This window comes from Tachyglossus aculeatus, chromosome 1, assembly GCF_015852505.1.
Source record: "Tachyglossus aculeatus isolate mTacAcu1 chromosome 1, mTacAcu1.pri, whole genome shotgun sequence".
NCBI classification, from domain to species: domain Eukaryota; kingdom Metazoa; phylum Chordata; class Mammalia; order Monotremata; family Tachyglossidae; genus Tachyglossus; species Tachyglossus aculeatus.
The window spans coordinates 64,050,712-64,076,105 of NC_052066.1; the positions used below are offsets into that span (position 1 = coordinate 64,050,712).

General features: G+C 47.4%; 1 protein-coding gene across 3 annotated transcripts in view; it reads left to right on the top strand.

Moving 5' to 3' along the window:
* The first annotated feature begins 3,440 nt into the window (after positions 1-3,440).
* TBCCD1 (TBCC domain containing 1) overlaps positions 3,441-25,394 on the top strand; it is a 45,064-nt gene continuing 23,110 nt past the window's right edge. For all 3 annotated transcript variants that reach the window (XM_038744567.1, XM_038744577.1, XM_038744586.1), the window contains exons 1-3: positions 3,441-3,560; positions 14,321-14,680; positions 24,386-24,541. In XM_038744567.1, coding sequence (XP_038600495.1) covers positions 14,345-14,680; positions 24,386-24,541 — 492 coding nt within the window. In that variant the 5' untranslated portion in view covers positions 3,441-3,560; positions 14,321-14,344. The remainder of the gene's footprint in view (positions 3,561-14,320; positions 14,681-24,385; positions 24,542-25,394) is intronic.

Consider the following 25,394-nt stretch of genomic DNA (forward strand, 5'->3'; position numbering starts at 1 on the left):
GGGGCCAGTGTAGACCTCTCAGCCTTGAGTCCCGGGGCCCTGGAATGGCTCAGGGTTCTCCTTCCCCCCGAGGCCGAGGTCCTCCCGGGTTGGGTCTCCACGGTGACCCGGGATACCGTGAATCATCATCCATCGTATTTATGGAGCGCTTACTGTGTGCAGAGCACTGTACTAAGCGCTTGGGAAGTCCAAGTTGGCAACATAGACAGTCCCTACCCAACAGTGGGCTCACAGTGAATCCCGCCGGGGCCTCCCAATGTCGTGTGGAGAATCAGCGAGTGAGACCCAAGTTACAGAAGTGGATTTTATTTATTAGTACACGGCTGCAAGGTGACAGGAACCCAGATCAAGCAAGCCGGATCGGGGGTAGAGCCGGAGTTTATAAAGGCCCAAACCGCAGGGCTAATGGGCAGGAGTTGCGGAAGCGGAAAGATACAGAAGCAGAAACTTGCGATCGGTTAATTCTCGCTTGAGGCCATAGACGGCCCCGAAAAGGGTTGGGGGGCAGACTTTCGTTGGGCAGGTTTTGTGGCGGGAAGTTTTGGCGTTCATTTGTGCTTCCCAAGCGCTTAGTACAGTGCTCTGCACATAGTAAGTGCTCAATAAATACGACTGATTGATTGATTGATTATTCTTCTTCCGTGAAGAAGGGTGTGCCAAATGGCGGGAGGAAGGGAGGGGAAAACAAAATGGAGATCAGACAAACCCGATCACAACACTTCAAAGCCCTACTGAGAGCTCACCTCCTCCAGGAGGCCTTCCCAAACCCCTTCTAGACTGTGAGCCCACTGTTGGGTAGGGACTGTCTCTATATGTTGCCAATTTGTACTTCCCAAGCGCTTAGTACGGTGCTCTGCACACAGTAAGCGCTCAATAAATACTATTGATTGATTGAGCCCCCTCCTTCCTCTCCCCTTCCCCGCCTCGCCTTACCTCCTTCCCCTCCCCACATCACCTGTATATATGTATATGTGTTTGTACATATTTACTACTCCATTTATTTTATTTGTACATATTTATTCAATTTATTTTATTTTGTTATTATGTTTGGTTTTGTGGCCTGTCTCCCCCTTCTAGACTGTGAGCCCGCTGTTGGGTAGGGATCGTCCCCATAATAATAATAATAATAATGATAGCATTTATTAAGCGCTTACTATGTGCAAAGCACTGTTCTAAGCACTGGGGAGGTTACAAGGTGATCAGGTTGTCCCACGGGGAGCTCACAGTCTTCACCCCCATTTTCCAGATGAGGGAACTGAGGCCCAGAGAAGTGAAGTGACTTGCCCAAAGTCACACAGCTGACAATTGGCGGAGCCGGGATTTGAACCCATGACCTCTGACTCCAAAGCCCGGGCTCTTTCCACTGAGCCACGCTGCTTCTCTATATGTTGCCGACTTGTACTTCCCAAGCGCTTAGTACAGTGCTCTGCACACAGTAAGCGCTCAATAAATACGATTGAACGAATGAGTCTATTACTCTATTTTACTAATCCATATTTATTATTCTATTTATTTTGTTAATGCTGTGCATCTAGCTTTATTTCTATTTATTCTGATGACTTGAAACCTGTCCACATGTTTTGTTTTGTTGCCTGTCTCCCCCTTCTAGACTGTGAGCCCGCTGTTGGGTAGGGAACCATCTCTATATGTTGCCAACTTGTCCTTCCCAAGCGCTCAGTACAGTGCTCTAAGTGCTCAATAAATATGGCAGAATTGAATGAATGAATGAATGCGAACCGTTGGGCCGGGGAGAGGGCTGCTCTAGCCTGCCCCTCTCGGTGGTACTGCCGGGACGCTCTAGCCGCGCGGGCCGGCTGTCCTCTATGGTGTTGCCCGGTGGGAAGGAGGCGAGGGGGGGAGGCCACGCATGTGCATGATGCTTAGTGGGCGGGAGAGGGAGCCCGCGCATGCGCATATTGCCCGGCGAGAAGGTGCGCATGCGCAGAACGGCCTGTCGGGGGGCGCATGAGCCTGCTGCCCCGAGGGGGAAGGCCGCGCATGCGCGTGTTACCCGGAAGGGGGGGCCGCGCATGCGCGTCCAGACCGGTGGGCGGGGAGAAGGCTGCGCGTGCGCGTACTGCCCGGTGGGCGGGGGAGAGAGAAGGATGGTACGCATGCGCGTGCTGCCCGGCGGGCGGGGGGGGACTGCGCATGCGCGTGTTACCCGGTGGGCGGGGGAGAGGGCGTTCCCTTCATCATCATCATCAATTGTCTTTATTGAGCGCCTACTATGTGCAGAGCACTGTACTGAGCGCTTGGGAAGGGAAGTTCAAAGCCCTACTGAGAGCTTACCTCCTCCAGGAGGCCTTCCCAGACTGAGCCTCCTCCTTCCCCTCCCCACAGCACCTGTATATATGTGTGTGTGTGTATACATATTTATTACTCTATTCATTTTACTTGTAGATATTTATTCTATTCATCTTATTTGTATGCTTTGTTTTGTTGTCTGTCTCCCCCTTCCAGACTGTGAGCCCGCTGTTGGGTAGGGACCGTCTCTATATGTTGCCGACTTGTACTTTCCAAGCGCTTAGTACAGTGCTCTGCACACAGTAAGCGCTCAATAAATACGGATGAATGAATGAGAGCGGAGGGGGCCGCGCATGCGCATGCTGCCCGGTTGGGGGGGTGGTCGAGCATGAGCGGGAAGCGCATGCGCGTATTGGCAGGTAGGGAGAGATGGGGCTAGTCGCGCATGCGCTTGCTGCCCGGTGGGGGGAGGGGCGGGGGAGAGGGGAGAGGCCGCCTATGAGCGTAATGCCCAGTGGGGGGAGGGCGGGGGGGCAGGATGGGAAGGGGGAGGCTACGCATGCGCGTACTGTCCTATGGGGCGGTGGGAAGGGGGTGGCCGCGCATGCGCTTGCTGCTTAGTCGGGGTGGGGTGGGGAAGAGGCCGCCTATGAACGTAACGCCGGGGGAGTGGGCCCCCGGCGGGGGCGGGGGGGGGGACCGCGCATGCGCGTGCTGCTCGGTGGGAATGGGGAGGCTGCGCAAGCGCGTACTGACCGGTGGGAGGGGTGTGTGGGAGAGACCGCCTATGAGCGTAATGCCCAGTGGGTGGGGGTGGCCGCTCATACGCGTGCTGTCCGGTGGGAAGGCGGAGGCTGCGCATGCGCGGGATTTCCGGTGGGCGGGAGTGTGGGGGCAGGGCCGCGTGTGTGTGTGTGTGTGTGGGGGGGGGGGGGGCGCGCATGCGTGTGCTGCTCGGTGGGACGGGGGAGCCTGCGCATGCACGTGCTGTCCGGTGGGAAGGGGAGTGCCGCGCATGCGCGTGATGTCCGGGTGGGGGGCGCGCATGCGCATGCTACTCGATGGGACGGGGGAGGCTGCGCGCGCGCGTTCTATCCGTTGGGGGGGAGGCGCGCATGCGCAGTACCTCCCTGCGGCTCGGAGGGAGCGCAGTTTTCAAACGGCGGGAGGAGGAAGGCGGGGGGGCGGGGCTGTACTGGACGCCCCCCAGCGCTCACTACAGCGCTCTGTCGTCCCCCTCCCCCCCCCGTAACCGTCCAATACGTAGCCTCCCTGCGCGGGGGCCGAGGGGAAGCCCAGCCGGCCGGGTCGGGGTAAGCACAGCGCTTCGTACATAATAATAATAATAATAATGGCATTTATTAAGCGCTTACTATGTGCACAGCACTGTTCTAAGCGTTGGGGAGGTTACAAGACGATCAGGTTGTCCCTCGTGGGGCTCACAGTCCTCATCCCCATTTTACAGATGAGGGAACTGAGGCACAGAGAAGTTAAGTGACTTGCCCAATAATAATAATAATAATAATAATGATGGCGCTTACTATGTGCACAGCACTGTTCTATAATAGTAATAATAATGATGGCACTTACTAAGCGCTTACTATTTGCACAGCACTGTTCTAAGCTCTGGGGAGGTCACAAGGCGATCAGGGTGTCCCCCAGGGGGCTCACAGTCTTCATCCCCATTTTACAGATGAGGGAACTGAGGCTCAGAGAAGTGAAGTGACTTGCCCAATAATAATAATGATGGCATTTACTAAGCGCTTACTATGTGCAGAGCACTGTTCTAAGCGCTGGGGAGGTCACAAGGCGATCAGGTTGTCCCCCAGGGGGCTCACAGTCTTCATCCCCATTTTTCAGATGAGGGAACTGAGGCTCAGAGAAGTGAAGTGACTTGCCCAATAGTAATAATAATAATGATGGCATTTACTAAGCGCTTACTATGTGCAGAGCACTGTTCTAAGCGCTGGGGAGGTCACAAGGCGATCAGGTTGTCCTGCGGGGGGCTCACAGTCTTCATCCCCATTTTACAGATGAGGGAACTGAGGCTCAGAGAAGTTGTGACTTGCCTAATAATAATAATAATGATGGCACTTACTAAGCGCTTACTATGTGCACAGCACTGTTCTAAGCGCTGGGGTGGTCACAAGGTGATCAGGTTGTCCCCCAGGGGGCTCACAGTCTTCATCCCCCATTTTACAGATGAGGGAACTGAGGCTCAGAGAAGTTGTGACTTGCCCAATAATAATAATAATAATAATAATAATAATGATGGCACTTACTAAGCACTTACTATGTGCACAGCACTGTTCTATAATAATAATAATAATGATGGCACTTACTAAGCGCTTACTATGTGCACAGCACTGTTCTAAGCGCAGGGGAGGTCGCAAGGCGATCAGGTTGTCCCACAGGGGGCTCACAGTCTTCATCCCCATTTTCCTGATGAGGTCACTGAGGCTCAGAGAAGTGAAGTGACTTGCCCAATAGTAATAATAATAATGATGGCATTTACTAAGCGCTTACTATGTGCACAGCACTGTTCTAAGCGCTGGAGAGGTTACAAGGCGATCAGGTAGTCCTACAGGGGGCTCACAATATTCATCCCCATTTTTCAGATGAGGGAACTGAGGCTCAGAGAAGTGAAGTGACTTGCCCAATAGTAATAATAATAATAATGATGGCATTTACTAAGCGCTTACTATGTGCAGAGCACTGTTCTAAGCGCTGGGGAGGTCGCAAGGTGATCAGGTTGTCCCACAGGGGGCTCACAGTCTTCATCCCCATTTTCCTGATGAGGTCACTGAGGCTCAGAGAAGTGAAGTGACTTGCCCAATAGTAATAATAATAATGATGGCATTTACTAAGCGCTTACTATGTGCACAGCACTGTTCTAAGCGCTGGGGAGGTCACAAGGTGATCAGGTTGTCCCACAGGGGCTCACAGTCTTCATCCCCATTTTACAGATGAGGGAACGGAGGCTCAGAGAAGTTGTGACTTGCCCAATAATAATAATAATAATGATGGTACTTACTAAGTGCTTACTATGTGCGCAGCACTGTTCTAAGCGCTGGGGAGGTTGCAAGGTGATCAGGTTGTCCCTCGTGGGGCTCACAGTCTTCATCCCCCATTTTCCAGATGATGGAACTGAGGCCCAGGGAAGTGACTTGCCCAAAGTCACACAGCTGACAGTTGGCGGAGCCAGGATTCGAACCCATGACCTTGGACTCCAAAGCCCGGGCTCTTTCCACTGAGCCACGCTGCCCAAATCCATCAATCGTATTTATTGAGCGCTTACTGTGTGCAGAGCACTGGACTAAGCACTTGGGATGTCCAAGTCGGCAATCAATCAATCAATCAATCAATCGTATTTATTGAGCACTTACTATGTGCAGAGCACTGTACTAAGCGCTTGGGAAGTACAAATTGGCAACACATAGAGACAGTCCCTACCCAACAGTGGGCTCACAGTCTAAAAGGGGGAGACAGAGAACAGAACCAAACATACCAACAAAATAAAATAAGTAGGATAGAAATGTACAAGTAAAATAAATAAATAAATAAATAAATAGAGTAATAAATATGTACAACCATATATACATATATACAGGTGCTGTGGGGAAGGGAAGGAGGTAAGACGGGGGGATGGAGAGGGGGACGAGGGGAGAGGAAAGAAGGGGCTCAGTCTGGGAAGGCCTCCTGGAGGAGGTGAGCTCTCAGCAGGGCCTTGAAGGGAGGAAGAGAGCTAGCTTGGCGGGTGGGCAGAGGGAGGGCATTCCAGGCCCGGGGGAGGACGTGGGCCGGGGGTCGACGGCGGGACAGGCGAGAGCGAGGTACGGTGAGGAGATTAGCGGTGGAGGAGCGGAGGGTGCGGGCTGGGCAGTAGAAGGAGAGAAGGGAGGTGAGGGAGGAGGGGGCGAGGGGATGGATGGACAGCCTTGAAGCCCAGGGTGAGGAGTTTCTGCTTGATGCGCAGATTGATCGGTAGCCATTGGAGGTTTTTGAGGAGGGGAGTAATATGTCCAGAGCGTTTCTGGACAAAGATAATCCGGGCAGCAGCATGAAGTATGGATTGAAGTGGAGGGAGACACGAGGATGGGAGATCAGAGAGAAGGCTAGTGCAGTAGTCCAGACGGGATAGGATGAGAGCTTGAATGAGCAGGGTAGCGGTTTGGATGGAGAGGAAAGGGCGGATCTTGGCAATGTTGCGGAGCTGAGACCGGCAGGTTTTGGTGACGGCTTGGATGTGAGAGGTGAATGAGAGAGCGGAGTCGAGGATGACACCAAGGTTGCGGGCTTGTGAGACGGGAAGGATGGTAGTGCCGTCAACAGAGATGGGAAAGTCAGGGAGAGGACAAGGTTTGGGAGGGAAGACAAGGAGCTCAGTCTTCGACATGTTGAGCTTTAGGTGGCGGGCGGACATCCAGATGGAGATGTCCTGAAGGCAGGAGGAGATGCGAGCCTGGAGGGAGGGGGAGAGAGCAGGGGCAGAGATGGAGATCTGGGTGTCATCAGCGTAGAGATGATAGTTGAAGCCGTGGGAGCGAATGAGGTCACCAAGGGAGTGAGTGTAGATTGAGAACAGAAGGGGACCAAGCACTGAACCTTGGGGAACCCCCACAGTAAGAGGATGGGAGGGGGAGGAGGAGCCTGCAAAAGAGACTGAGAAAGAACGACCGGAGAGATAAGAGGAGAACCAGGAGAGGACGGAGTCTGTGAAGCCAAGGTCAGATAGCGTGTTGAGGAGAAGGGGGTGGTCCACAGTGTTGAAGGCAGCTGAGAGGTCGAGGAGGATTAGGACAGAGTAGGAGCCGTTGGATTTGGCAAGCAGGAGGTCATCGGTGACCTTTGAGAGGGCAGTTTCCGTGGAATGAAGGGGACGGAAGCCAGACTGGAGGGGGTCGAGGAGAGAGTTGGTGTTGAGGAATTCTAGGCAGCGCGTGTAGACAACTCGTTCAAGGAGTTTGGAAAGGAATGGTAGGAGGGATATGGGACGATAACTAGAAGGTGAGGTGGGGTCAAGAGAGGCAACATATAGAGACGGTCCCTACCCAACAGTGGGCTCACAGTCTAGAAGGGGAAGACAAACAACAAAACAAAACATATTAACAAAATAAAATAAATACATTTGTACAAATAAAATAGAGTAATAAATCAGTACAAACATATATACATATATACAGGTGCTGTGGGGAAGGGAAGGAGGTAAGGCGGGGGGATGGAGAGGCGGAGGAAAGGGAGAGGAAGGAGGGGGCTCAGTCTGGGAAGGCTTCCTGGAGGAGGTGAGCTCAGTCACACAGCAGACAATTGGCGGAGCTGGGATATAGTAGGCGCTTAGCAAGTACCCTCCTCATCACTGTTAGTATTGATCCCCTTCTAGACTGTGAGCCCACTGTTGGGTAGGGACTGTCTCTATATGTTGCCAACTTGTACTTCCCAAGCGCTTAGTACAGTGCTCTGCACACAGTAAGCGCTCAATAAATACGATTGATTGATTGATTGATTGATTGATCAACAGGAAACTTTCCGCCCCCGGGGGGGGAGCAAAGGGGCCCAGGCCTGTTCACCTGAGGGAGCATCCCTGGACTTGGTTGTGGCTCCATCCGTCATTCAGTCGTATTTATTGATTTTATTTTGGTAATATGCTTTGTTTTGTTGTCTGGCTCCCCCATCTAATAATCATAATAATGGCATTTATTAAGCACTTACCATGTGTATAGTCCCCCTACTAATAATAATGGCATTTGTTAAGCGCTCACTATGTGCAAAGTCCCCCTACTAATAACAATAATAATGGCATTTATTAAGCGCTCACTGTGTGCAAAGTCCCCCTACTAATAATAATGGCATTTATTAAGCGCTCACTATGTGCACAGTCCCCCTACTACTACTAGTAATAACGACATTTATTAAGCGCTTTCTATGTGCAAAGTCCCCCACTAATAACAATAATAATGGCATTTATTAAGCGCTCACTATGTGCAAAGTCCTCCTTCTAATAATAATAATAAAGGCATTTATTAAGCATCTACTATGTGCAAAGTCCCCCTACTACTACTACTAATAATGGCATTTATTAAGCGCTTTCTATGTGCAAAGTCCCCCTACTAATAACAATAATAATGGCATTTATTAAGCGCTCACTATGTGCAAAGTCCTCCTCCTACTACTACTAATAATAACGGCATTTATTAAGCACTCACTGTGTGCAAAGTCCCCCTACTAATAATAATGGCATTTATTAAGCACTCACTATGTGCAAAGTCCCCCTTCTAATAATAATAATAAAGGCATTTATTAGGCGTCTACTATGTGCAAAGTCCCCCTACTACTACTAATAATAGTGGCATTTATTAAGCGCTTACTATGTGCAAAGTCTCCCTTCTAATAATAATAGTAATGGCATTTATTAAGCACTCACTATGTGCAAAGACCCCCTACTACTACTAATAATAGCGGCATTTATTAAGCGCTTACTATGTGCAAAGTCCCCCTACTAATAATAATGGCATTTATTAAGCACTCACTGTGTGCAAAGTCCCCCTTCTAATAATAATAATAACGGAATTTATTAAGCGTCTACTATGTGCAAAGTCCCCCTAATACCAATAATAATAATAATGGCATTTATTAAACGCTTATTATGTGCAAAGTCTCCCTTCTAATAATAATAGTAATGGCATTTATTAAGCGCTTACTATGTGCAAAGTCCCCCTACTAATAATAATAATGGCATTTATTAAGCGCTCACTATGTGCAAAGTCCCCTTACTACTACTAATAATAGCATTTATTAAGCGCTTACTATGTGCAAAGTCCCCCTTCTAATAATAATAATAATGATGGCATTTATTAAGCGCTCACTATGTGCAAAGTCCCCCATATGATATGATAGCATTTATTAAGCGCTTACTATGTGCAAAGCACTGTTCTAAGCGCTGTGGAGCTTTCAAGGTGATGAGGTTGTCCCACGTGAGGCTCACAGTCTTCATCCCCATTTTACAGATGAGGGAACTGAGGCCCAGAGAAGTGAAGTGACTTGCCCAAAGTCACCCAGCTGACAAGTGGCAGAGCCCGGGATTCGAACCCATGACCCCTGACTCCAAAGCCCGAGCTCTTTCCACTAAGCCACGCTGCTTCTCCAAAAATTTTAATGATATGTTAAGCGCTTACTATGTTCCAGGCACTGTTCTAAGTGCTGGGGTAATAATAATAATGACAGCATTTATTAAGCGCTTGCTATGTGCAAAGCACTGTGGAGGTTTCAAGTTGATTGGGTTGTCCCAAGGGGGGCTCACAGTCTTCATCCCCATTTTACAGATGAGGGAACTGAGGCCCAGAGAACTTAAATGACTTGCCCAAAGCCACACAGCTGACAAGTGGCAGAGCCGGGATTCGAACCCATGACCCCTGACTCCAAAGCCCGGGCTCTTTCCACTGAGCCACGCTGCTTCTCTACGATACAAGGGTAGATACAAGGTAATCAGATTGTCCCACGTGGGGCTCACAGTCTCAATCCCCATTTTCCAAATGAGGGAACTGAGGCCCGGGGAAGTAAAGTGACTCATCCAAGGTCACACAGCTGACAAGTGGCGGAGCCGGGATTCGAACCCATGACCTCTGACTCCCAAACCCGGGCTCTTTCCACTGAGCCACGCTGCTTCTCTACGATACAAGGTGATCGGGTTGTCCCACGTGGGGCTCACAGTCTCAATCCCCATTTTCCAGATGAGGGAACTGAGGCCGGGGGAAGTAAAGTGACTTGTCCAAGGTCACGCAGCTGACAAGTGGCGGAGCCGGGATTAGAATCCACGTCCTCTTTGCCACTTAGCCACACTGCTTCTCTAATTATAATCGTGATTGTACAAGTACAATTGTAAAAGTACAAGTACAACTTGTACTTCCCAGGCGCTTAGTCCAGCGCTCTACACACAGTAAGCGCTCAATAAATACGATTGAATGAATTTAACTCCCTCCCCAATTTGCCCCTGCCTTCCTGTATATATGTATATGTATGGATTTATTGCTCTATTTATTTATTTTACTTGTACATATCTATTCTATTTATTTTATTTTGTTAGTATGTTTGGTTTTGTTCTCTGTCTCCCCCTTTTAGACTGTGAGCCCACTGTTGGGTAGGGACCGTCTCTCTATGTTGCCAACTTGGACATCCCAGGTGCTTAGTACAGTGCTCTGCACACAGTAAGCGCTCAATAAATACGATTGAATGAATTTAACTCCCTCCCCAATTTGCCCCTGCCTTCCTGTATATATGTATATGTACATATTTATTTATTACTCTGTTTTACTTGTCCATATCTATTCTATTTATTTTATTTTGTTAATATGTTTGGTTTTGTTCTCTGTCTCCCTCTTCTAGCCTGTGAGCCCACTGTTGGGTAGGGGCCGTCTCTATATGTTGCCAACTTGGACATCCCAGGCGCTTAGTACAGTGCTCTGCACACAGTAAGCGCTCAATAAATACGATTGATGGATTGAATTGTAATTAGTAAATACCGTTGATTGACCCTTTCCTGGGAGGGATTGGGGGGAGAAATGGGAGGGGGAAAGTTGAGTCCAATCCTCCCGGCCCCGGGGGCCAGGGGGGAGAAACCGTGCCCCCCGATCCTTCTGGTCCCCCCTAAAAAAGCTGGAGAGAAACAAAAACTTCCCCTCTCCATCCCTCCCCACAGCACCTGTACATATGTATGTATGTTTGTACAGATTTATTACTCTATTTATTGATTTTATTTGTACATATTTATTCTATTTTGTTAGTATCTCCATCCCCCCCATCTTACCTCCTTCCCTTCCCCACAGCACCTGTATATATGTTTGTACAGATTTATTGCTCTATTTATTTATTTATTTTACTTGTACATATCTATTCTATTTATTTTATTTTGTTAGTATGTTTGGTTTTGTTCTCTGTCTCCCCCTTTTAGACTGTGAGCCCACTGTTGGGTAGGGACCGTCTCTATATGTTGCCAATTTGTACTTCCCAAGCGCTTAGTACAGTGCTCTGCACACAGTAAGCGCTCAGTAAATACGATTGATGATGAATATGTTTGGTTTTGTTGTCTGTCTCCCCCTTCTAGACTGTGAGCCCGCTGTTGGGTAGGGACCGTCTCCATAGGTTGCCAACTTGTCCTTCCCAAGCGCTTAGTACAGTGCTCTGCACACAGTAAGCGCTCAATAAATACGATTGATGGATTGGGAGGAGGACCAGCGAAAGAGCCAAGCCTCTTGTTCAGCCTTTCAAAGCATCCCTGGAATTTATTGAGCCCACTGTTGGGTAGGGACCGTCTCTATGTGTTGCCACCTTGTGCTTCCCAAGCGCTTAGTACAGTGCTCTGCACACAGTAAGCGCTCAGTAAATGTGATTGATTGATTGAGCAGCGTGGCTCAGTGGAAAGAGCCCGGGCTTTGGAGTCAGAGGTCATGGGTTCGAATCCCGGCTCCGCCGGGCAAGTCACGTCACTTCTCTGAGCCTCAGTTCCCTCCTCTCTAGTCATTTTAGGAGAAGCGGCGTGGCTCAGTGGAAAAGAGCACGGGGCTTTGGAGTCAGAGGTCATGGGTTCAAATCCTGGCTCCGCCACTTGTCAGCTGGGTGACTTTGGGCAAGTCACTTCACTTCTCTGGGCCTGTTACCTCATCTGTAAAATGGGGATTAAGACTGTGAAGCCCCCTGTGGGACAACCTGATCACCTTGTATCCCCCCCAGCGCTTAGAACAGTGCTCTGCACATAGTAAGCGCTTAATAAATGTCATCATTATTATTATTATTCTCTGTGCCTCAGTTCCCTCATCTGTAAAATGGGGATTAAGACTGTGAGCCCCCGTGGGACAACCTGATCACCTTGTATCCTCCCCAGCACTTAGAACAGTGCTTTGCTCATAGTAAGCGCTTAACAAATGCCATCATTATTATTATTATTATTGTTGTATCATCTCCAGCACTTAGAACAGTGCTTTGCTTATAGTAAGCGCTTAACAAATGCCATCATTATTATTATTATTATTGTATCCTCCCCAGTGCTTAGAACAGTGCTCTGCACATAGTAAGCGCTTAACAAATGCCATCATTATTATTATTATTGTATCCTCCCCAGCGCTTAGAACAGTGCTTTGCCCATAGTAAGCGCTTAATAAATGCCATCAAAAAAAAAAAAAGGAGGGATGGAGGGGGGGCGGAAGGGGAACGTTTTTCGTTTCTGTTCTCCAGTTTTCCGCAGCGCCCTGCACACCGTAAGCGCTCAGTAAATACGACTGAATGAAATGAGGGGTCTCTTGTCTTCATCATTATTATTATTATTATTATTATTGTATCCTCCCCAGTGCTTAGAACAGTGCTCTGCACATAGTAAGCGCTTAACAAATGCCATCATTATTATTGTATCCTCCCCAGCGCTTAGAACAGTGCTCTGCACATAGTAAGCACTTAACAAATGCCATCATTATCATTATTATTATGATTGTATCCTCCCCAGTGCTTAGAACAGCGCTCTGCACATAGTAAGCGCTTAACAAGTGCCATCGTTATTATTATTATTATTATTATTATTGTTGTATCCTCCCCAGTGCTTAGAACAGTGCTTTGCTCATAGTAAGTGCTTAACAAATGTCATCATTATTATTATTATTATTGTATCCTCCCCAGCGCTTAGAACAGTGCTTTGCACATAGTAAGCGCTTAACAAATGCCATCAAAAAAAAAAAAGGAGGGATGAAGAGGGGGAGGAGGGGGGAACGTTTCTCGTTTCTGCTCTCCAGGTTTCCGCAGTGCCCTGCACACCGTAAGCGCTCAGTAAATACGCCTGAATGAAATGAGGGGTCTCTTGTCTTCATTATTATTATTATTATTATTATATCCTCCCCAGCTCTTAGTACAGTGCTCTGTTCATAGTAAGCGCTTAACAAATGCCATTGTTATTATTATTATTATTATTATTGTATCCTCCCCAGTGCTTAGTACAGTGCTTTGCACATAGTAAGCGCTTAATAAATGCCATCAAAAAAAAAAGGAGGGATGGAGAGGGGGAGGAGGGGGGAACGTTTCTCGTTTCTGCTCTCCAGGTTTCCGCAGCGCCCCGCACACCGTAAGCGCTCAGTAAATACGCCTGAGTGAAATGAGGGGTCTCTTGTCTTCATTATTATTATTATTATTATTGTATCCTCCCCAGTGCTTAGAACAGTGATTTGCACATAGTAAGCGCTTAACAAATGCCATCATTATTATTATTATTATTGTATCCTTCCCAGCGCTTAGAACAGCGCTCAGCACATAGTAAGCGCTTAACAAATGCCATCAAAAAAAAAAAAAAGGAGGGATGGAGAGGGGGAGGAGGGGGGAACGTTTCTCGTTTCTGCTGTCCAGGTTTCCGCAGCGCCCCGCACACCGTAAGCGCTCAGCAAATACGCCTGGATGAAATGAGGGGTCTCTTGTCTTCATTATTATTATTATTATTATATCCTCCCCAGCTCTTAGTACAGTGCTCTGTTCATAGTAAGCGCTTAACAAATGCCATTGTTATTATTATTATTATTATTATTGTATCCTCCCCAGTGCTTAGTACAGTGCTTTGCACATAGTAAGTGCTTAATAAATGCCCTCAAAAGAAAAAAAGGAGGGATGGAGAGAGGGGGAGGAGGGGGGAACGTTTCTCGTTTCTGCTCTCCAGGTTTCCGCAGCGCCCCGCACACCGTAAGCGCTCAGCAAATACGCCTGAGTGAAATGAGGGGTCTCTTGTCTTCATTATTATTATTATTATTATTATTATTATTGTATCCTCCCCAGCTCTTAGAACAGTGCTCTGTTCATAGTAAGCGCTTAACAAATGCCATTATCATTATTATTATGATTGTATCCTCCCCAGCGCTTAGAACAGCGCTCAGCACATAGTAAGCGCTTAACAAATGCCATCAAAAAAAAAAAAAAGGAGGGATGGAGAGGGGGAGGAGGGGGGAACGTTTCTCGTTTCTGCTCTCCATGTTTTCGCAGCGCCCCGCACACCGTGAGCGCTCAGTAAATACGACTGGATGAAATGAGGGGGTCTCTTGTCTTCCTGTGGCAGGTTGCCGCGGAAAGGGACGCCACCATGGATCGGGTGGCCGTGCACCTGTGGGTGAAGCCGGAGCCCTTCATCGTGGGGACCCCGCCGCTCCCGCCGCCGCCCAAGCTCGGCCCTCACTACCTCAGGAAGGTGGCCGGCTACGTGAGGGCCCGGGCCGGGGCCGGGGGCTACCCGCGCCTGTCCTGGGCCACCTGGCAGCGCGTGGCCTGCGGGAAGCTGCAGCTGGCCCCGGACTTGGCCTGGCTCTACTTCGAGACGTTCGACAGCCTGGCCCCGCGGTCCCCCGGCCAACGCCTGGAGTGGGCCGAGGCCGCCGCCGCCTGCGCCTCCGAAGACGAGCTGGACCAGCGGAGGAAGGAGGCCGGTTTCATCCCTTATCCCCCCCACCCCCGCTACGGTCGCCCCGGTTAGCGGGAGCGGCCGGTGTCCGTGGAAAGAGCCCCGGTTTGGGAATCAGAGGTCGCGGGTTCCAATCGGTCCTGTTTGGTGAGCGCCTACGGCGTGCCGAGCACTGGACTAAGCGCTTGGGAGAGGACGATAGACGCAGCGAGCTTCGAGTCCCTCTTCTTGGTCCATCCTCAGGTACTGGGCAGCGTCCAAGACGCCTCCAGGGGACAGAGTGCTTCATTCAATCATATTTATTACCGTGTACCGGGCGCTTGGGAAGTACAAATCGGCAGCATGTAGAGACGGTTCCTACCCAGCAGCGTGCTCACGGTTATTTTTTTATTTTTCTTTCTTTCCCTTCCTCCCTCCCTCCTCTCTTCTTTCTTTTTATCAATCAATCAATCAATCAATCAATCAATCGTATTTATTGAGCGCTTACTATGTGCAGAGCACTGTACTAAGCGCTTGGGAAGTACAAGCGCTTATTATTCATTCATTTATTTATTTATTTATTTTTTATTTATTTATTTGTACTAAGCGCTTGGGAAGTACAAGCGCTTATTATTTATTTATTTATTTATTTATTTATTTTTTATTTATTTATTTTTATTTATTTTACTTGTTCCCTCCCTCCTTTCTTCTTTACTGGGCTCTGTTGGGCGCAGTTGTACGTATTTATTCTACTTATTGTATTTTGTTAATACGGCACGATTGTACGTATTTATTCGACTTATTTTGTCAATGTGTTTTGTTGCCTGTCTCCCCCCTTCTAGACCGTGAGCCCGCCGTTGGGTAGGGACCGTCTCTAGATGTTGCCGGCTTGGACTTCCCAAGCGCTCAGTACGGTGCTCTGCACGCAGTAAGCGCTCAATAAATACGATTGAATGAATGAATGACAAGTCGGCAACACTTAGAGACGGGCCCTACCCAGCAGCGGGCTCACGGTCTAGAAGTGGGGGGGGGACGGAGAACGAAACAAAACCTATTAACAAAATGAAATCGATAGAATAGATAGGTACAAGTAAAAGAAATAAATAAATAAAAAGGAAGGAAGGAGGGAACAAGTAAGATAAATAAAAAGAAAGAAGAAAGGAGGGAGGGAACAAGTAAGATAAATAAAAAGAAAGAAGAAAGGAGGGAGGGAACAAGTAAAATAAATAAAAAGAAAGAAGGAGGGAGGGAACAAGTAAAATAAAAAGAAAGAAGGAAGGAGGGAGGGAACAAGTAAAATAAATAGAAGAAAGGAGGGAGGGAACAAGTAAAATAAATAAAAAGAAAGAAGAAAGGAGGGAGGGAGGAAGGAAAAGAAAGAAAAATAAAAAAAAATAGAGTAATAAAAGTAATAAAGCCCAGCTCCGCCGCTTGGAAGCTGTGTGACTTTGGGCAAGTCGCTTAAGCTCTGCACAGCCCTTAATGCAGTGGCTAATTCACTCCAAAACAGCAAACTGGACTCTGACCCAGGGCAGGGAAGAGAATTATTTTGGGTTGCATGGATCCGTTTTAATCGAACCGGTGGCTCAGCGGAAAGAGCCCGGGTTTTGGAGCTGGTGGTCATGGGTTCAAATCCTGCTCTGCCAATCGCCAGCTGCGTGGCCTTAGGCAAGTCGCTGAACTTCTCTGTACCTCGGCGACCTCATCTGTAAAAGCAGCGTGGCTCGGTGGAAAGTGCCCGGGCTCTGGAGTCGGTGGTCATGGGTTCAAATCCCCGCTCCGCCAATTGCCAGCTGTGACCTTGGGCAAGTCACTTAACTTCTCTGAGCCTCAGTTACCTCATCTGGAAAATGGGGATTGACTGTGAGCCCCCTGTGGGGCAACCTGATCACCTTGTATCCCCCCAGCGCTTAGAACGGTGCTTTGCACATAGTAAGCGCTTAATAAATGCCATTATTATTATTATTATTTGCACATAGTAAGTGCTTAATAAATGCCATTATCATTATTGTTATTATTATCTGTAAAATGAGAATTAAGACCATGAGCCCCAAAGTGTAATAAATTGTAATAAAGTAGGCTAGAGGCATGCCACTAAAGGTTGTTTTGATTATGTTACTAATAATATAATAATAACGATGGCGTTTGTTAAGCGCTTACTATGTGCAGAGCACTGTTCTAAGCGTTGGGGGGGATACAAGGTGATCAAGTTGTCCCACGTGGGGCTCACAGTCTTAATCCCCATTTTACAGGTGAGGAAACGGGCTCAGAGAAGGGAAGTGACTTGCCCGAGGTCACACAGCAGACGTGGTGGAGTCGGGATTCGAACCCATGACCTCTGACTCCAAAGCCCGGGCTCTTTTCAGTTGAGCCACGTTAGTACTGGTTATATTAAAGCAAATCCATGCAACCCAAAATAATTCTCTTCCCTGCCCCGGTCAGAGTCCAGTTTGCTGTTTTGGAGTGAATTAGCCACTTCATTAAGGGCTGTGCAGAGCTTAAGCGACTTGCCCAAAGTCACACAGCTTCCAAGCAGTGGAGCTGGGCATTATTGCTCTTATTCCATTCCACTGTTTAGAGACATTTGGCATTGAACTGAACTTGTGTCGAACTAAATTAACTAGATGTCAGCTAGTGCAGGTATTTCATTAGGGAAGTGAAAACGCACCCTTTTTATTGCAGTTTTTTCAACACCAGTGCTAATAGGTACGATGTTGGGTCGGGACCGTCTCTATATGTTGCCGATGTGTACTTCCCAAGCACTTAGCACAGTGCTCTGCACACAGCAAGCGCCCAATAAATACGACTGAATGAATGAAAGTACTATGTGGAGGAAAAAAAAAAAGATCTCAACAAATGTTTTATCCCCATATGTTTTCCAGGCACATAATTATTTTTTTTAAAAAAGGCTCAGTTGGAAAAGGGGATAAATTATTTCCTTGGTAGCTATCCAGTTAAAAATAGGTCTTCGTTAGTCATTAAAGAGGTTTGGTCGGTATAGGCGGCAATAGAAAATAATTTTAAAAGGGCTAGGCCCCCACATTCTGAAAATCCCTCAGACGTTAGCTTCCTTTTCTCTATATTTCCATTTGTTACGAAATGTGTGTCAGTCTTTGAAGTATGGAGGTCAAGCCCATCTTAAGGTAGGGTCTAAAAGCAACCAAGTCCCGTTTTGGAGATGAGGTTTTCAATCCGTAACTGTTGAGCCTTTTTGTCCGTCTGTTTCTTTCCGAAGCAGGGCGAAAGGGGTATTAGCCGTGAATCGTATCAAAGATAGGGATGCTCCGCACACAGTAAGCGCTCAATAAATACGATTGAATGAATGAACGAATGAATAGGGAAGAGTGGAGTGGTTTTTCTGAGGCAGAGAGCAGAGGAGGAATCGGGAGAGCTCCTGTGTAAATACTTGCTTATATTATTCCCAGAAGGGGAGCACACCCGTAGCTGAGAGAAACCCCCAGGGGCCAGTGCCATATAATAATAATAATAATAATAACAATAACAATAATATTTATTTAGCACCATATGTCAAGCATTAAGTGCTGGGGTAGGTACAAGCAAGTCAGGTTGGGCACAGTCTCTGTCCCAATTGGCCTCACAATCTTAATAATAATAATAATAATAATAATGGTATTTGTTAAGTGCATATTATGTGCCAAGCACTGTTCTAAGCGCTTGGGGGGAATACAAGGTGATCAGGTTGTCCCAAGTGGGGCTTGCGGTCGTAATCCCCATTTTACAGATGAGGGAACTGAGACACAGAGAAGTAAAGTGCCTTGCCCAAGGTCACACAGCTGATAAGTGGCGGAGCCGGGATTTGAACCCATGACCTCTGACTCCCAAGCCCCTGCTCTTTCCACTGTGCCACGCTGCTTCTTTTGATTCCTTTTTTTACGAATGAGGGAACTGAGACACAGAGAAGTGAAGTCATAATAATAATAATAAGTATGGTATTCGTTAAGCGCTTACTATGTGAGCCCACTGTTGGGTAGGGACCGTCTCTATGTGTTGCCAACTTGTACTTCCCAAGCGCTTAGTACAGTGCTCTGCACACAGTAAGCACTCCATAAATACGATTGAATGAATGAATGAGTGAATAATGAGAATAACAAAAATAATAATAGTATTTATTTAGCACTACTATATGTTAAGCACTAAGTGCTGGGGTAGATACAAGCAAATCAGGTTGGGCACAGTCTCTGTCCCAATTGGGCCTCGCAATCTTAATTAATAATAATAATAATAATAATAATGGTATTTGTTGAGTGCATATTATGTGCTAAGCACTTGGGGGGAATACAAGGTGATCAGGTTGTCCCACGTGGGGCTCACGATCTTAATCCCCATTTTACAGATGAGGGAACTGAGACACAGAGAAGTGAAGTGGCTTGCCCAAGGTCACACAGCTGACAAGCGGCGGAGCTGGGATTCGAACCCACGACCTCTGACTCCCAAGACCCCGCTCTTTCCACTGAGCCACGCTGCTTCTTTTGATTCCTTTTCTACAAACGCGGGAACTGAGGCACAGAGAAGTGAATAATAATAAGTATGGTATTCGTTAAGCGCTTACTATGTGAGCCCACTGTTGGGTAGGGACCGTCTCTATATGTTGCCAACTTGTACTTCCCAAGCGCTTAGTACAGTGCTCTGCACACAGTAAGTGCTCAATAAATACGATTGGATGAATATGTGCCAAGCCCCGTACTAAGCGCTGGGGTGGATACAAGCAAATCGGGTTGGACACAGTCCCTGTCCCCCGTGGGGCTCACAGTCTCAAACCCCATTTTCCAGCTGGGGAACTGAGGCCCAGAGAAGTGAAGCGAGTGGCCCAAGGTCACACAGCAGACAAGTGGCGGGGCCGGGATTAGAACCCAGGTCCTTCTGACGGGCGGGCTCGGGCTCGATCCACGAGGCCGTTCCTTCCGCTTCAGTGACAGCAGCTGCTCCAAATCAATGTCCCACCGGATCAGTCAATCAATCGTATTTATTGAGCGCTTACTGTGTGCAGAGCACTGGACTAAGCACCGGATGTTCGGCTCTGATGAGCCCTGGACAATCTTTCAGGGACTGTAACCTCGTTGAGGGCGCGGAACCTGTCTACCAACGCTAGCACACTTCCCCCCCACTGCTGGGTAGGGACCGTCTCTATATGTTGCCAGTTTGTACTTCCCAAGAGCTTAGTACAGTGCTCTGCACACAGTAAGCGCTCAATAAATACGATTGATTGATTCAAAGCCCTACTGAAAGCTCCCCTCCTCCAGGAGGCCTTCCCAAACTGAGCCCCCTCATTCCTCTCCTCCTCTCCTCCCATCGCCCCAACTCTCTCCCTTTGCTCTACCCCCCTTCCCACCCCACAGCACTTGTATATATATGTACATACTTATTATTCTATTTATTATTAATAATAATAATGATAATGATATGTGTTAAGCACTTACTATGTGCCAAGAACTGTTCTAAGCACTGGGGGTGGATGCCCAGGATTCATTCATCCAATCCTATTTATGGAGCGCTTACTGTGTGCAGAGCTCTGTACTAAGCGCTTGGGAAGTACAAGTTGGCCACATATAGAGACGGTCCCTACCCAACAGCGGGCTCACAGTCTAGAAGGGGGAGACGAAGAACAAAACATATTAACAAAATAAAATAAGTAGAATAAATATGTACAAGTAAAATAAATAGAGTAATAAATACGTACAAACATATAAGACGTACAAACATATCCATCCATCATCATCAATCGTATTTATTGAGCGCTTACTGTGTGCAGAGCACTGTACTTAGCGCTCGGGAAGTACAAGTTGGCTCACAGTCATATGTGAGCCCACTGTTGGGTAGGGACCGTCTCTATATGTTGCCAACTTGGACTTCCCAAGCGCTTAGTACAGTGCTCTGCACGCAGTAAGCGCTCAATAAATACGATTGAATGAATGCAGGGTAATCAGGTTGTCCCAGGTGGGGCTCACAGTCTTCACCCCCATTTTCCAGATGAGGGAACTGAGGCCCAGAGAAGTGAAGCGACTTGCGCAAAGTCACACAGCTGACAAGTGGCAGAGCCGGGATTAGAACCCACAATCTCTGACGCCCAATCATCATAATAATAATAATTAATGATAATAATGATAGTATTTGTTAAGCGCTTACTATATGGAAAGCACTGTTCTAAGAGCTGGGGAGGCTACAAGATGATCAGGTTGTCCCACGGGGGGCTCACAGTTTTAATCCCCATTTTACAGATGAGGGAACTGAGGCACAGAGAAGTGAAGTGTCGTGCCCAAAGTCACACAGCTGACTGTTGGCAGAGCCGGGATTTGAACCCATGACCTCTGACTCCAAAGCCCGGGCTCTTTCCACTGAGCCACGCTGCTTCTCCCAAGCCCGTGCTCTTTCCACGGAGCCATGCTGCTTCTCTAGTGATGTGTAGATATCAATAATTCTGTTTATAATGATGCTATTGATGCCTGTTTACTTGTTCAGATGCCTGTCTTCCCCCCTTCTAGATTGTGAGCCCGTTGTGGGCAGGGATGGTCTCTCTTTGTTGCTGAATTGTACTTCCCAAATGCTTAGTACAGTGCTCTGCCCACAGTAAGTGCTCAATAAATAGGAAGGAATGACTGAATGTCAGATTGCACTCTCCCAAGCGCTTCATAGAGTGCTTTGCATGCGGTAATCGCTCAGTAAATACGACTGATTGATTATGACAAGCCAGTCACTTGTAAATCTGTAATAATAATTCATTCATTCAGAGGTATGCTTACTTTCATTCATTCATTCATTCAGTCGTATTTATTATACTATACAATGCAGTAATGGCATTTATTAAGCACTTACTATGTGCAAAGCACTGTTCTAAGCGCTGGGGAGGTTACAAGGTGATAAAGTTGTCCCCCAGGGGGCTCACAGTCTTAATCCCCATTTTACAGATGAGGGAACTGAGGCCCAGAGAAGTGAAGTGACTTGCCCAAAGTCACACAGCAGACAAGTGGCGGAGCCGGGATTCGAACCCATGACCTCTGACTCCAAAGCCCGGGCTCTTTCCACTGAGCCACGCTGCTTCTCTGTTGCCAACTTGTACTCCCCAAGCGCTTAGTACAGTGCTCTGCACACAGTAAGCGCTCAATAAATGCGATTGATGATTGATTATCACAAGCCAGTCACTTTAGTGCTTTGCACATAGTAAGCGCTTAATAAATGCCATTATTATTATTATTATTATAAATCTGTTATAATAATTCATTCATTCAGTGGTATGCTTACTTTCATTCATTCATTCAGTCGTATTTATTATGTTGCCAACTTGTACTTCCCAAGTGCTTAGTACAGTGCTCTGCACACAGTAAGCGCTCAATAAATAGGATTGATAGATTGAGCGGTTACTTCCATTCATTCATTTAATCGGATTGAGCGCTTACTGTATGCAGAGCACTGTACTAAGCGCTTGGGAAGTACAAATTGGCAACATATAGAGATGGTCCCTACCCAGCAACAGGCTTACGTGTGCAGAGTACTGTACTAAGCGCCTGGGAGGGTACAATATATGGGACGCAGCAGCATGGCTCAGTAGAGAAGCAGCGTGGCTCAGTGGAAAGAGCCTGGGCTTTGGAGTCAGAGGTCATGGGTTCAAATCCCGGCTCCGCCCATTGTCAGCTGTGTGACTTTGGGCAAGTCACTTCACTTCTCTGGGCCTCAGTTACCTCATCGTGCTTAATGGGGATTAAGACTGTGAGCTCCCCGTGGGACAACCTGATCGCCTTGTAACCTCCCCAGCGCTTAGAACAGTGCTTTGCACATAGTAAGCGCTTAATAAATGCCATTATTATTATTAGGGGATGGAGCACGGGCCTGAGAGTTAGGAGGTCATGGGTTCTAATCCCGGCTCTGCCACTTGTCCGCTGGGTGACCTAGGGCAAGCCACTTCACTTCTCTGGGCCTCAGTTACCTCATCTGCATAATGGGGATTGAGACTGCAAGCCCCACGTGGGACAGGGACTGTGTCCAACCTGATTTGCTTGGATCCACCCCCGTGCTTAGTACAGTGCCTGGCACATAGTAAGCACTTAATACATAGAATTATTAAAAAATTTGACAATAAACCCATTCCCTGCCCACAACGAGCTTACAATCTAGAGGACTGTAATAATACCACGGTAATAATTGTGATGTCTGTTAAATGTTTACTCTGGGCTAGGCACCGTACTAAACGCTGGGGTGGATACAAGATTATCAGGTTGGACACTGTCTCTGTCCCACACGGAGCTCACCGTCAAAGTAAGAGGGTGAACGGCCTGGCTCAGGGGAAAGAGCCCGGGCTTTGGAGTCAGAGGTCATGGGTTCAAATCCCGGCTCCGCCAATTGTCAGCTGGGTGTCTTTGGGCGAGTCACTTCACTTCTCTGGGCCTCACTTCCCTCATCTGGAAAATGGGGATTAAGACTGTGAGCCCCCTGTGGGAACAACCTGATCACCTTATCTATTTGTATTAATGTCTGTCTCCCCCTCTAGACCGTGAACTCGTTGTTGGGTAGGGACCGTCTCTATATGTTTCCAACTTGGACTTCCCAAGCGCTTAGTACAGTGCTCCGCATACAGTAAGCGCTCAGTAAATGCGACTGAATGAATGACTCCCCACAGCACATATGTATCTATTCGTAGATACCTGTAATTGATTGTTTAATCTATTTGTATTAATGTCTGTCTCCCCCTGTAGACGGTGAACTCGTTGTTGGGTAGGGACCGTCTCTATATGTTTCCAACTTGTACTTCCCGAGCGCTTAGTCCAGTGCTCCGCACACAGTAAGCGCTCAATAAATGCGATTGAATGAATGACTCCCCACAGCACATATGTATCTATTTGTAGATACCTGTAATTGATTGTTTTATGTATTTGTAGTAATGTCTGTCTCCCCCTCTAGACCGTGAGCTCGTAGTTGGGTAGGGACCGTCTCTATTTGTTGCCAACTTGTACTTCCCAAGCGCTTAGTACAGTGCTCTGCACACAGTAAGCGCTCAATAAATGCGATTGAATGAATGACTCCCCACAGCACATATGTATCTATCTGTAGATATCTGTAATTGATTGTTTTATCTATTTGTATTAATGTCTGCCCCTGCCTCTAGACCGTGAGGTCGTTGTTGGGTAGGGACCGTCTCTATATGTTGCCAACTTGTACTTCCCAAGCACTTAGTACAGTGCTCTGCACACAGTAAGCGCTCAGTAAATACGGCTGAATGAATGACTCCCCACAGCACATATTTATCTGTAGATATTGGTAATTGATTGTTTTATCTATTTGTATTAATGTCTGTCTCTCCCTCTAGACCGTGAGCTCGTTGTTGGGTAGGGACCGTCTCTATATGTTGCCAACTGGTACAGTGCTCCGCACATAGTACAGTGCTCCGCACATAGTAAGCGCTCAATGAATGTGATTGAATGAATGAATGCTTAGAACAGTGCTTTGTGCATAGTAAGTGCTTAATAAATGCCATTATTATTATTATTAATAATAATAGGTATCAAATCCCCATTTTCCGGGTGAGGAAATAAATGCCATCATTATTATAATTATTATGAATAATAAGTATCGAATCCCCATTTTCCAGTGAGGAAACTGAGGCACACGGCAGACAAGCAGCAGAGCCGGGACTAGAACCCAGGACCTCCGACTTCCCAGGCCGGGCTCTTGGTTGAAGTTAGGGGTGGTCTTTCAGCGGCCAAGTTAATAACGCGTCCTTATTTCTACTTTTCACAGCTCTCAGTCGACACCCTACAGTTCCTGCTGTTTCTGTTCATCCAGCAGTTAAACAAGATTTCTTTGAGGACATCTTTGATCGGGGAAGAGTGGCCTTGTCCCAAAAGCAAAGTTCAGTCCCCTGACCTAAATGGAAAATCGAACTGTCGTAATAAGGTACAGTGATTGAAGACCAGTTTTCTCCTCGGTGGGAAGGACTGTTTCTGAGGGAAGAGAGGGAAGGAGAGAGAGAGACCCTCTTTCAGAGTCATATAAATATACATATTTATATCTATAAGAATAAATATAAGAATAAAATTCCCATTTTATTCTCCAAATAGAAGAATAAAGCAAAGCGACTGGGGTGGAAAACCAGATTGAGAGAAGCAGCGTGGCTCAGTGGGAAGAGCCCGGATTTGGGAGTCGGAGGTCATGGGGTCAAATCCCGGCTCTGCCACTTCATTCATTCATTCAATCAATCATATTTATTCTATTTATTTTATTTTGTTAATATGTTTGGTTTTGTTCTCTGTCTCTCCCTTCTAGACTGTGAGCCCACTGTTGGGTGGGGACCGTCTCTATATGTTGCCAACTTGTCCTTCCCAAGCGCTTAGTCCAGTGCACACAGTAAGCGCTCAATAAATACGATTGATTGATTGATTGATGGAGCGCTTACTGTGTGCAGACCACTGTACTAAGCACTTGGGAAGTCCAAGTTGGCAACATATAGAGACGGTCCCTACCCAACAGTGGGCTCACTGTCTAGAAGGGGAGACACTTTTTTCTTTTAATGGCATTTATTAAGCGCTTACTATGTGCAAAGCACTGTTCTAAGCACTGGGGCAGTTACAAGGTGATGAGGTTGTCCCACAGGGGGCTCACAGTCTTCATCCCCATTTTACAGATGAGGGAACTGAGGCCCAGAGAAGTGAAGTGACTTGCCCAAAGTCACACAGCTGATAATTGGCGGAGCCGGGATTCGAACCCATGACCTCTGACTCCAAAGCCCGGGCTCTTTCCACTGAGCCAC